This window comes from Bombus impatiens, unplaced genomic scaffold (genome assembly GCF_000188095.3).
Source record: "Bombus impatiens unplaced genomic scaffold, BIMP_2.2 scf_0037, whole genome shotgun sequence".
Lineage (NCBI taxonomy): Eukaryota > Metazoa > Arthropoda > Insecta > Hymenoptera > Apidae > Bombus > Bombus impatiens.
The window spans coordinates 247,768-261,010 of NT_176456.1; the positions used below are offsets into that span (position 1 = coordinate 247,768).

At 35.6% G+C, this 13,243-nt stretch overlaps 1 protein-coding gene and 1 long non-coding RNA gene across 2 annotated transcripts; one reads left to right on the forward strand and one right to left on the reverse strand.

Annotated features, from left to right (window-relative positions):
* Window positions 1-6,501: 6,501 nt before the first annotated feature.
* Window positions 6,502-8,149, reverse strand: LOC100749192. The gene has a single exon (XM_003485166.4). It carries the CDS (start codon window positions 8,025-8,027, stop codon window positions 6,810-6,812), a length of 1,218 nt encoding a protein of 405 aa, XP_003485214.1. The 5' UTR covers window positions 8,028-8,149; the 3' UTR covers window positions 6,502-6,809.
* A 28-nt stretch (window positions 8,150-8,177) lies between these two features.
* LOC117152126 lies at window positions 8,178-10,792 on the forward strand. Its single transcript, XR_004462392.1, has 3 exons — window positions 8,178-8,355; window positions 10,334-10,458; window positions 10,697-10,792. It is a non-coding gene; the product is annotated as an uncharacterized LOC117152126 (long non-coding RNA).
* Window positions 10,793-13,243: the final 2,451 nt, after the last annotated feature.

The following is a 13,243-nucleotide window of genomic DNA, read 5'->3' on the forward strand; positions in this document are numbered from 1 at the left end:
CTCGTAGAGCCTCGTTTGATGATGTTGCATGCTTTAGAAAGAAACAATTGTATTCTGTCTAATATCGGTTCATCAGCCTGTTTCATATTAATTAACAAGATGAAATTTCGCTAAAACAGTAGCAGATCAATTTTGCGATTGACAGCATTGAAACAAGTAATCGACTTGAAACATATAACCAACTTCTGTCTCGAGGAAACGTCGAGTGCCTCAGAAAGATATTCTGTAAGCAACCATAATCGACCTTCGATGGCTTCTCTAAGTTCATTGAGTTAAATTCAATCGTCCACTCCTCCACAGCCCCCCCTCCCACTTAATATTCTCATCAATCTCTCCCAATCACGTTGAGTCATATTTTCCACTCTTGCCTTGTCCTACAGTAATCACGAAATTCCGTTATCGGATTCTTCACTTCGTTGGAACCTAGACACCTCGGGAGACGGTCGACTGTTTACGAGCACCATTTTATATCTATAACAAGAAGATTCTTGAGAAGTCTCTGAAACTGTGTCGAAACTTCGTCGTGAATAGAATCACCGCGCTCCTCGAACTCGTGCACTTGTTAGAACTATAAAGCTCGATTAAGGCAGGCGGTCCTTACGCATCTTGGATTTCGCGCTGGTTTCAACCGACTTCGCGCTCACGTCGATCTTCTTCTAGCTGTCTCTTCCTGTTCTCTACCTTCTAACTGCTTCAACAACGTCTTCCTGAGCGACGAGGTCTCTCGTCTACGATCGTTAAACTCGTCTCGATCGTCCGAAAAGTTGGAACTCGCGAATAGTACGACATGCACGGCGTGCACAAGCATTATTCGATCTTAACGGGCGAACTTGCAGCAACTGATAAATGTGTAAGCGACAAGTTCGTCCTGGTGGTTATATAGAAGGATGCGCAGTTAGCGTGACTGTAAGCAATCGGTGTGTTCATGGTTTAGGGTGGCTGGATGGAGAACGTTCCTCCCTATCAGGCTGTTTGTTTGTTCAACGATTCGTTTACATCCGATGTAACGTAGCTCCGTTCTTGTTAAGGTTTGCATTACCGCAGCAACAAGCCGCACAGTACGCGCAACGGATTAGTAGGATCATGTTTCTGGCTACGACTGCTAATTCGTACCAACCGAACATGGTAAATATGGTGCGGTATCGATGCTAGTTGGGTTTAAGGTCTTGGTACTTATTCTTGTAAATAGGTTTATCTTAATCTTATATCGTACGTTGATATTGTTATTGTTTAAAATATATACATGTAGAATATTACGGGTAAAACTAGTACAACTAGTTTTGATTAATTTAGCGGAAACCGGTTGAAAGGCTAGCACTGATATACAAATTAAAATATAATATGAGAACGTACAAAAGACCGATTCCGATGCAATTCCTGGAATATCCAGTGACGATAGTTTCTTTTACCAGCATGGCCATTATTCTGGAGTGCCTGAACATGTGAAATTCGATAGGGCGTACGAATACATAAAATGTAGATAAACTGCTGCAGACTGCAGTATTGAGAGATACATATACGCAAGTTCAGTTTCTACTACTATTTCTTTTTTCTTTTCCTTTGTCCGGCTGCGCTTCGTTAACGTTCATCCTCCGGTTATAGCTTTTGTTCGTATTCAATGTTAATAATGGTACGAAAATATTGTATCCGGAAAATGTCTCGTGCAATAGTTGAAGCATTTGGAAACTATGCCAAAGCACGCGAAATATATAAAGTGTAGCTTACACGTATTGGAGGACATGCAACAGAACTTGCTAATCGACTAGAATGCTAATGAAGAACCAACGCTTTGAAGATGAAGTATGAACGTTGAATTCTATTATTAATTATAGGGGAGCTGGTTGACCGCGTGTGCATTGGCACGTGAAAGAACAAGTCATTGCACTTGCACGCTCATAACGAACAATGGGTTTACTTCGTATTGCTCGTAGTTTCTGAACTCTTTGAATTCGAAAAGGAAACCATTATTAACGCAGAATATGAACACTCGGAACAAAAGCTATGCACAGACTGGAAGATGAACACTAACAAAACACCGGACAAAGTAAGAAAAATAATAATAGCGAGAAAACTCAACTTTTGTGTACGTGTGTTCCAGTGATGCAGTCTGCAGCTAGTTTATCTATATCTTTGGTACGATTCGTACACCCTATCGAATTTCACGGGTTCAGACGATGTTGATAGAAGAAGCTATTGTCACTGGACATTTCGGAATTGAACTTTTTTACCTTCTCGTATTATATTTTACTTTCTAAGAGCATGAAACGCATTGATACATTTGACTTTGTGTTTGTGTATCAGCAAACAGATTATGTAAATCAAATCAGTTCCCATCATGATGTAATTTTTTTACCATTTTCCATGAGAACGGTTCATTTACGGTTCTCAACGTCAATTTTGCGATCGATTGTAACAGATCTCCACCGACCCAAACGAGCTGCAAAATAAATCTATGATAATCAAGGTCGATCATTTTTTTATACCCTCTCCATATTTGACTCATACATTGCCGTTACTTTTAATGGAAACTAGCGTAGATCGATGTTTTTCAATTTGACGCAAATCGCTGGTTGCTTAAAGAAGAAAAATAATTAGTGTTTTAATATTTCTAACCTTTGTCGAATTCAATATGCAAGAATTATATCGTAATTTTCAAAATATGTATTCGCGTGTGCCATTAGATGGAAGGTTGTCCGCGATTTACCACGGTACATGTCAATTATCGGAGCGTTTTGTAATTTCGAAATTGATCGAGTGGTTTGCATACGCTCAATCAACGTTGAAAGTGCGTATAATTATAACAGATCGTCGCGGGTGCGTTATTTTCTGTACATATTGTTATCTATTTAGTCACGTTAAAGGGTTAATGAATATATTATTAAGTGAATTTGCAATTTTAAGCAATTTAGTTAATTATCGTGACCCATCATGCAGGATAAAGCTCTTTAAATTTTAATCATGTTCCTTCCAATAATAAGCAAACGAAGCTAATAAGATAATCTTTATCGTATCTTTGACTCATTTTAACAGATGTTACCTTTGAGACACTAAATACCGATTTGTAAATCAAAGATAAAAGCAACATGATACATATTTTTTTGACACATTTCCGTGTCGTAGAAGTGACGTACGTCAATAAAGCTATCCCAGGGAAACACGATTGGTTTACGTTCTGACGGTGAGAGCGACACATGGATTCCATCTGAATTTCAAGTCGAGATTTCCGATAGTCTACATTTCAGTACGACATGAATTCCCTTTCCTATTTAATTCACTATTTCCCTATTTTGATTTCATTTCGTTGGAATCTCAAATTTTTACATTAATTTTTATAACAAATTTTATTTTATCATAATTTCTATCAATTACAACTTAAACGAAACTCTTTTTTTTTATTAAAATGTCGTATCTACGTATCTTGATTAAGGAAGGTAAAGTAATTATTCGATCGACTTCGAAAATCGATGGACAATTGTGGAAAAATGTATATTTAAGCGTGGTACAATTTCTAATTAATAATACAATCAAGACAATGTTTATTGTTCCAATAAAAACTCGTATGCATTGAAAATATGAAAAAACTCTTGTTTGGCTTTTATATTACGGCAGAAAAGTAAAATATAAAAGGTGTCTCATTTCAATAATTATAAGCGGCACTGTATATTTATATGAAGATTGATTTGTTTTTAAAATTACTTGACTCCTCTACAAAGAATTGTTAATTGGAGATCAAAGCAACCCGGAAATTTAAATAATTGTTATTCCCGTAAAATTTAAACGTCACATATTTCGTCTAATTAAATTAACTACGTGTATTGCTTCTTCCATACACCTTAAAATTTGTCAAACGTATTTCGTAAACATAATAATTTCATGCAATTATCATTGAAATTGAGATACGAAAGTGTAACATTATTATTCGTATATGATTAAATATTCTGTCACATTTCATGAAATTCGACAATAGTGTTACATGAGAGTCAAGGAAAGATATAAATTATTGATGTGTAAGTACTTACTTACTATTGCTCTAACCTTGACTCGGATGGATTGATGTAGTAGTTTCTTGCGTTGAATATGCGTAAACGTAATAAAAGATCATTAGTGTGGTAACGTAAATGTAAATAGAAGAACAGAACTTTGTGAGATTTTAAGATAGATAAGCTGACATATTTCACATTATCACGCAACCATCATAATTTCTATTCATACGTATCTTCAAATATCTGTTTTTCGAAAGTAACAAAACGCTTATGTCACACGTGTCGTTCTCTCTTGTATCAGTGATTAAACATGTTACAAGACACAATACATCCGCTTGACAATTATACATCATTAAATGCAGAGTGTGTTCTCATGCTACCGTATAGAAACTTTAATTAGTAGCGTTTGAAACGCGTAAAATATCAAGTTTGCATACGGAAAATGTAATTTCAGTGATTCTGCGCATCGTAAAATATTCCTCTAATACCAGAAGTTCTCAACTAATGATACGCGAATTTAATTTAAAAGCTATTCTTTAATCGACTTTTCCATTAAAATAAATAAAACTCAAATAAATCAAATTTCTGGATAAAAGAGAGATTTCGGAGACATTTCACAAAGACCGGATGAATTTTCCATAACATTTCGCACGGCGTACATGCTATACAATAACAATAACAATAAACCAGATCGCTTAAGGATCAAACTTAATGCTATAAATATCAAATTGTAGATAACAAATTTGAGAAAAACATTTAACTGAAAGGTACGACATTCCAATAGAAAAAGGTATCCTCTATGAAGTACATCAACCGATTTCTGAATGGCACAGTATGCATTTGTTCGAACAGTAGTTTACACGAATCTTCTTCGAGAAATTGTATAATTTCCCTGCTACAGTCTGCACTTTTAGTACCCGTTAATCATCTGCTACGTAACCAGCTCTAACGACATTCTACGAATCCAACAATCATTCTCCTTATTTTCCACGATTCCTGGGATATCGAAGGTAACCTCCCGTAGGTCGCGTGTTTCAGGACCGTTTCCAAGCTAAAAGTATTCCTGCAAGTTCTCCTCGCAAGTTCCAGTCCCTCGTTTCCTCTTCCGGCCGTGAAGACACGCGGCCGCGCGTGGAACCGCCACGACGAACAAAATTTAACGGGCTTAAAATTCAGGTTAGAGCGTAAGTGAATTTCCCGGGAGAGACAGGGCTGTCAGTCCTCGGCGAAATATATGGAAATGACAAAGTTTTTCCGCGCGTCACGGAGTGCCTCTATTTGAAAGGCAGATCCGTACTTGCATATAGGCGAAAGAATAATTTCGCGCATCGTCCCCGCTGCCTCGTGTCTACGAGCTTTATTTCGCTGGATATGTACATCGCATACCTATATGATGCCCGGTATACGCGTGCACTCTTCTAAACCAGCCTTTTACCCGCGTTGTTGCACCCGTTTTCCATCCGTGTATTCCTATGAAAAAAAGCTCTGGCCGCTTATCTCTCGACAAATTTTCCGATACCGGTTCATTATGGAAAACGTTAATTGCGCGTATCACGGATTGCCGATTATTTTCAGATGGATTTTACAAGGATTTGAAGGATTAATGTTTTTGATAATTTCAAATGTATATAATGTTAGCGTTAATGATAGCGGATTTGGTGGATTATTTTCTAAAGGATTGACACAAAATGAGAATTTATCAGAGTGAACGATACATGTATGTACAGTTATAATATATAGTATATATAGTAGTTATTCGGTGATGTTTTATATATGTGATAGAGTGGATTATGAAGGTTTCTGCTATATACTGTGAGCAGTACAAGATATCAAAAGCGTAATCTTTGAAGGATTAAGTTCTTGTAAATTTCAATTGTATAATGTTTGATTGTATTGGTTTAAAGGATGGATTATCTTGAAGAGATCGATAATTGTACGTAGAACGAGATTTTGAAAGGACGTACTGTTATAATATATACACATAAACGTACATATGTACCGATTCATGCTGTTTGTGTGATATGTATAATAGTGATTGGATAGTAATTATGTGTTTCATATGGACGATAAATACCAGATGTGTATTATAAATATTTTAGTATACAATGTACAGTGCGAAAGTATTACCATTATTTTTATAAACACACTTTATATATGTTCTAAAATTTTTATAAATATATCAGGCACGTTCTATAAAACATTTTGAAATTTTACTTGCAATTAATATCTCGTAACATTTATATACACTTTCGAATTTCTTTCCAACTTTATCAACATTATCTCCGTATAATTTCAAACATTTTACATAATGCGCATAAGGAATCTATAAATTATATCGCTCTTCATTTTTTAGTTATAATGAAATTACGCTGATTAACATCCGTAAAATATCGCCTAGTACTCCTGCGAATATGTTTTGCCAGTGAACATTAGAAAATTAATATTTACGTACTGATTATTCGTTGCACGATGTAAAAGAGAGGAAAAATGTAAAAAAGAAGGATAATTAATGATACGCTTCGTACAAAGAACATATCTTATATTTTACATTTCTATGATATTTTTTACAATAACTTCGCTCTTATTTATAGATTCTGCAACTGCTATATACATTTCAAATTTCAAACAATAAAATTTGACTCTTCAACAAGTCGTCCAAAATTATAAAACTCCAATATTAAAATAAAATTATGAAATATCCAATATTCAATTATAAAATTCGTGATTAAAGTTTTAGTAATAATAAAAATTGCATTTGTTTGGTTTTATTGATTTATAAAAGCGTGGATTCTGTTGATCGTAACTAGTGTAACAAATACTGATCATTTACAGCACATAATCCAGACACCCAAACTCATTTAATTTCAGCAACATATTCGCCAAAATTTCATTAATTTCATCTCCACCTAAGTGATGCAACGTTTCTATCCACTCTGACATGTCCATTTGATCGAAATCTTCCAGTCCTTTATCAGACTTTCCCATCACCATAGGTAGGAAAAACGCGGCAATGAAAAATCCAAACAGACCTTTCTTCTTATAATCCTCGTAGAAAGCCTCGAATGGATACTGTTCACAGTCCATATCATTCTCCTTAAGACACTGTATCAAAGAGTCATGATAGGCTTTCAAAACATTGTCCAACATATTTTTGTCGATATCCTTCGCGCAATGCAGACATACGAACGTAGACAGATCCAAAATCGGCGATCCATACCGTATTAATGCGAAATCGATAAACATAGTTTTCAGTTTATCATTTTCGTTTTTGAACAACGTGTTATTTATCGTGAAGTCGCCATGACATAGCGTGGCGAGAGGTTCCTCGACTTCGACAAATTTCAGAATCAAATCCTCATACACGTTCTCTAATCGAGCTTCGAGCTTGTCACAGAATTGTTTATCGTGGCCTTGCTTTCGAAGGTAGTCGAGCCACCTGGTCGCAGTTTCATTGAATACATCACTCATAATGGTGCCTGGGTAGAACCTAACTTCCTGGATACCGTTCACGAAATCGAAGAATTCTTCCTTATGATTCTTCTTTATCGCGTACGCTCTCGCGTGGAACCTTGCGATTTCTCGAAACGCAGCTATAGTATATACCAGAGGTATATCGTTCTTCCATTTGCACAAGCTGTAACCTCGCTGAGTAATTACATTCTCTAGGACGATCACCGAATTAAAAGAGTCATCTTGTTCAACATAAACACAACGAGGCAGTTGATCGTAATACTTGGCGTACTTTTTGTAGAACAATATCTCGTTGTGGAACTGTTCGTTCAATTTCATCATTTCTCGTAAATGGCTCAACGATGACGGTATCTTTATCACAACGCTGTTCGATGTTTCCTTCTCTTCGTCTTCATTGTTGGCAGTCGAGTTAGGGACGATATTGACGAAGAATAAACTCGACACGAAGAAGGAGTCGTTAGGAGTGGATACTTCGTATCGTATATCATTGAAATTTTTGCCGAGATTCGTGATTATCTTGCCGACCAGAGGATCTAACCAGGCGTGACAATTCTTCGTTTGTTCGCACATCATGGCATCACCAATTAGCAATGAATATCGCGACGATTGCTCGAGTTCCTTTTAATTACAGTTACGATCGTAGACTGACGACGACAACGACCATCGCAACTGAGAGTCAACTATCATCTCACCGATATACTCTATATACACCGATAACATTGACTATATGACGAAACGAGGCACGAGAGGTAGAGTGGGAGACGTAGAGTACAGGCCATGATATAGCGAATCTCTCACATTGAGGAAGTAAAGACTCATTCATAGTCACACGATACTTCGGCAAAGCCGTGATAATATTCCTAGAAAAAGAGTGGTAGTGATGGAGTCAAGTATGTTGCAAGTAGGTTCGATCATTAACTGATTGAAATTAGTTAAATTAATTAAATTGTCCAATGCAGTACTCTTTGCATTTTTCAAGATATGTTGGAATACTTGAAGCTTCCTATGTTTTTTAACTTTTAAATAAAATTGTATTGTACAGGCTTATACGAAATAGTTTAAATTAAGTGAAGAAAAGCATAAATGCATGAAGCAAATGGTAAAACTTTTCTTTAACAATAGAGTATTCTCGGTATGTTCACATTGTCATTTTAACTGAAACAAGAATAATATAAGTATTTCAAAAGATAAGAAATAATACTTTCAAGTACACTTGTATGCAAATGCGACAGATTCGAACGCTATATAAATACTTTGGGTAATAAAAAGTGCTTGCAAAATGCCTCTTGCATCAAGCACTGATCGAATAAATTTGAAACTATAGAAATTAGATAGAGAAATTTAATTAAATAGAAAATATACAAATTCTCAATTTCCTTGAATTAATTTTTATCGACTATCATTCTTAATCATGAGGAATTCTTAATTATGAGGGATCAAAGATGCAAAAATGTAATGTGTGATATAAAATACTCATAGTACTTACTCGTTATATTCACTCGTTATATTTCTGCTTAAGTTCCTTCTCTTTTGTATTTCTATAAAATATGAATAAACATTCGCAGTCTAGTTGTAAGTGCAAATACCAAAGTAAAATTTATAGGAATCCTTGTCATGTTCACTGCCTACAATTCTATATAGTTTTCTTCTATTTGTTATAGGAGTTCAACGAGATATTCAATGATTCGATTAGTATCCGTAAGAATTTCGACTCATTAGAATGTATACTTATAAGTTCAACTCATTCAACTCATTCTGAAGTTCAAAACCAGCTTCTGAACATCAAATATTTCGCAACTTACAACGAACGAATTATTGTACTTCACGAGGAGTATCCAGAACCTATGAAATGAACCCTGTATATCGAATTTATTTCGAATTATACGTATGTAAGTTAACATAATGTTGAACTTGATCCCATCACTAGTTGTGATGTAATCAGTTAACTGGAAGTATACTTGGACGTAGATTAAATTACGTATGCAATGGTTGTTTGAAAAAAACAAGGCGTGGCTTATTCAATCACATACACTTTATTGCATAATTCACCACTCCCTACTACATTCGACGATAATTCTAAACAATGATTACACGCTATCATATATTTATCGTTCTTAGCATTCTATAACTCGCTGTCATGGTCTTTATGATGATATGCGTGCATGTTGTTTGCACTGTTTTTATGTTTCCTGAATAGGTGTTGTGATTACACTACGGATATTTATACAAATTCACGCTTTTGTGTACGTAACTAACGAATCTAAAGTAATTGTAAGCAGAATTTTGTTTTCCCTGCAGAATATTATAACGAGTACACTTGGATCTTTTATATATTCTGTGTATTTTTGCATCTACAAATTTCGTATAAACACATAAAAATTCTCAGTCTAGTTATGACTTTATAGCTAACACGACAGATGTTCCTGCCGGTGCTGGAGACTATGTGAAGTATAACGTGTCCACGTGTAAATTGGATAAGAAGAGAAACTTCTGTGTTAGCTACTTTAGTATGTTCTTTTACGTTCCTGTATGTTTTGAATAATTATGATACAAGTTTTTATAATAGAATTAATTTAGTTTGTAAATATTTAATATTTGATTTATCATTGTGTTCTACATTTAAAATTTGCTGTTCTTTCGTACCGATGTGTATAAACCTTAACGTTACAATTGATAATTATGCCCACTTAAACTTAACTCTCGTAAATGTTCCAGGAACAAGCATATAGAGAAGAGCGAGAGGAAAATTTAACGTGTGTATGATACAGGAAAAGATGTCATTTTTTAATTTTACATTTTTTAATTTTCTTCAATTCCCAAACTAGTAGAATAAATTCGTAAATTTTATGCAGCTACTTTTGTGACAAAAGCTGTTTCAGATATGGCCAGTAGTTTAGTCAAGTAGCAAATAAAACCGAATTTACACTGTGTGGTTTCACAATGGATGATTCATCGAAAAACATCATTGTCGTCCTCCTCGTTCCATCCGCAATGATTCTCCAAGGTGAATGGTGTAAATTCAGCTTTATTTCTTATTTGACTAAACTATTGAATATTGTCTGAACCAGCCTTAATCTCTAGGCGGCAATGTATTTCAAGGACAGCCAGAGTCCGTCCCGATACTCAACCGCAAGCAATCATCTTCGTTTAATTCTGAACCTGTTCTCAGAATCAATCTCTAGGATCTAGACTCAAGGCAATTTCATTTTCTCTCTGTTCTGCCACTTTTTCTCTTACCAAAGGTTCGTTGAGCTCGCGAAGGTGCGACGATCTTGGCAAAAAGAGACCTCAAGAGGAATTTCTCCGAACAACATCGAATAGTGCGCGACAATGAAAGGGAAAGAAACAGGCCGAAAAGGATGATAAAGAAGCGACCAGCGCAACTGGAGCAGGCGGGTGCCACGATCCAGAAAGGCAAGCAGCGCAAAATCGTCTTCTTCGCTCGCGAGATGAAATTAACTGAATTGGCTGCGCACGAGTGGACTTTTCTGACGTTCCAGACAAAACGAAAGCTGCGATACCGCGAGAGAACGTCTCGAAAGAAGACGTTTAGTGGTCTTATTTGTAACTTTGTAATTACAAAGAGTCCTGTGTCAAAAATATGCAACAGTATAGGCACTTCTGAACAGTAGCGTACAAAGTACATATGTAACCTTGGTCAACGTTGTTTTTTTATGTGGTTGACGGTTCAAGTACGAGGCTACTCGTCCACATGTCGTGAACCAACGATATCACGCTCAATTCTGTACCATGTACTTTTTTTTCTTTTTAGCTTCGCATGAAATTTATAAAATTTTTAGGAACCAGTGCGTCCGCCCATTCGCGATATGCGTTTATGAATTTTACATCAAACATAGCAGATTCATGCTTCGTTGACTAATCTGATATTCTAATAAATTATACTTTCGTAATTTGTTTCATCGAGCGTATTTTTCGTCGACATTTGATTTAGAAAAAGTTCACGAGTTAGCAGAGTCGGCCTTCATCTAGCAAATGGCGCAGGTTATTCGTATATACTCGGGTATTTCAACGAAATTGATTACCTTTCTCTGTTCGAATGAAACACGCGAGAAAGCTTTTTCAGTTCGAATAACCACCTGGAGCGATTTCGTCGGAATCGATTGGTCCCCGCATATCTTTCCGCGGTTTAAATAAAATATTCCGCTAAACCTGTTTCCCACTCGAGCTTTCCCACTGCATTTTCCCGAACCATTGATAGAGGTTCTTGCGAGCAACGATAATTTCTGTTCGTCACCCTGTCTGTTATTTTCCCGTTGAAAATTCCGCGAGACATAAAGACGGGTGGTGTTAAGAAGGAATAGCAGCCAGTACTCTTCGGTACAAACCGAGGCAGATTAAATTTCCATTGCAAATTTCATTCGATATGGCTCTTCAGCTACGTGACGATTTACCTCATCCCCTTGAACTGTCTTTCATTTATGCAACGACGAGCTACGTCGTCGAACCTTCAGACACGGAAAATAATACGCGTTAAACTGCTTATCGATCCATCCTCCAGGATGCAGTCCTGTAATAATTGATCAATAGACACTGTATAATGAACTGATTGTTCGATGGATATTGATATAGATATATCGTATAGCCACGAAAGTGTTTGATTATGCCGAGTGTTTAGAATATTTTGTGTAAAATTATTCACAGCGACCGGAGAGAATTATTCGTACGTGGCAAATATTGGATTTAAATGGCTAATATTCTTGAGCAGTGTACATTTTCAAACGTTTGTCTATCGGTTTGTAATGATTCTTAATTTACAAGAAACGATAGTTCTCGTTACTAGTTTTGAAACTGGTTATAAATATTATAATCCTGAAATTTTATGTCATCTACTGTACTTAGAGTGAATAAATTTCATTTTTCCATAATCTATAAAAAAAGATGTTATTCTTGAAAACAAAGTTCTTATTAATAGGCGAAGTTTAAAGAATTAAAAAATATATTGATAAATTGTTCACGTAACTTTTTTTATGATTTTACATGGAAACTTGAATTACATGTTCTTTAGTATCTGTCCCTGGTATTAAAAATTTTTTTATTTTAATAGGTCTCAGGTCATGCGAAAAAACGCTGAAAAAGGAAGATACCCACTTCACATTTAGCGCTCTGCTTCTACAACGTCATTTTACATTCTCCATATTTCATTATCTTTCATATAACGTTAAATCATGTACATTTAAAACATTTTTATCCCTTCAAACAGCATTTATATAAAATTGAACATACAATTGCTCAAAGGATAAAATTTCGAAATTATTTTCAACCTTCAATCGCGGCCGCCTATCACGAACAAAAATCTCAGCACGATAATTCCACGTTTAGTCAGGCCGTTTAATTCCGTGTGCTTTAAGCTTTCAATCACGCTCGCCATTCCGTATTGTATCGATAAAAAGCGGACTTTTAATTGGAGAAAATAATAAAGGAGAAAAGAAAAGCCGGTGTAAAAAAATCCATAGCTCTTGCCAATTTTTCTTACGAATCAGTGACCTAGTAAACGAATTAAATTAGTTAGCTGCCATAACGATTTACTTTCTCGGAGAACGAGCGGTAACGAGAACATCCGTTACCTATTAGCGTTACTTGTTCAGAACTAGTCACTCATTAACATAACGAGCATCCTAAAACACTTCTTGCATCGGTATCTACAACTCAACTGTAAGATTTTTGTGTATTCTAGGTGAAAAATTTCCATTCTTTTTCTGTTTCCATGTTTAATCAACAGATCGAATGAAATGTTTACTTTGAATTAACGAATTTTCGCGTCTCGATGT

Excerpts from the sequence above, each read along its gene's own strand:
- LOC100749192 (XM_003485166.4), bottom strand. The coding sequence starts at position 8,027 with ATGATGTGCGAACAAACGAAGAATTGTCACGCCTGGTTAGATCCTCTG.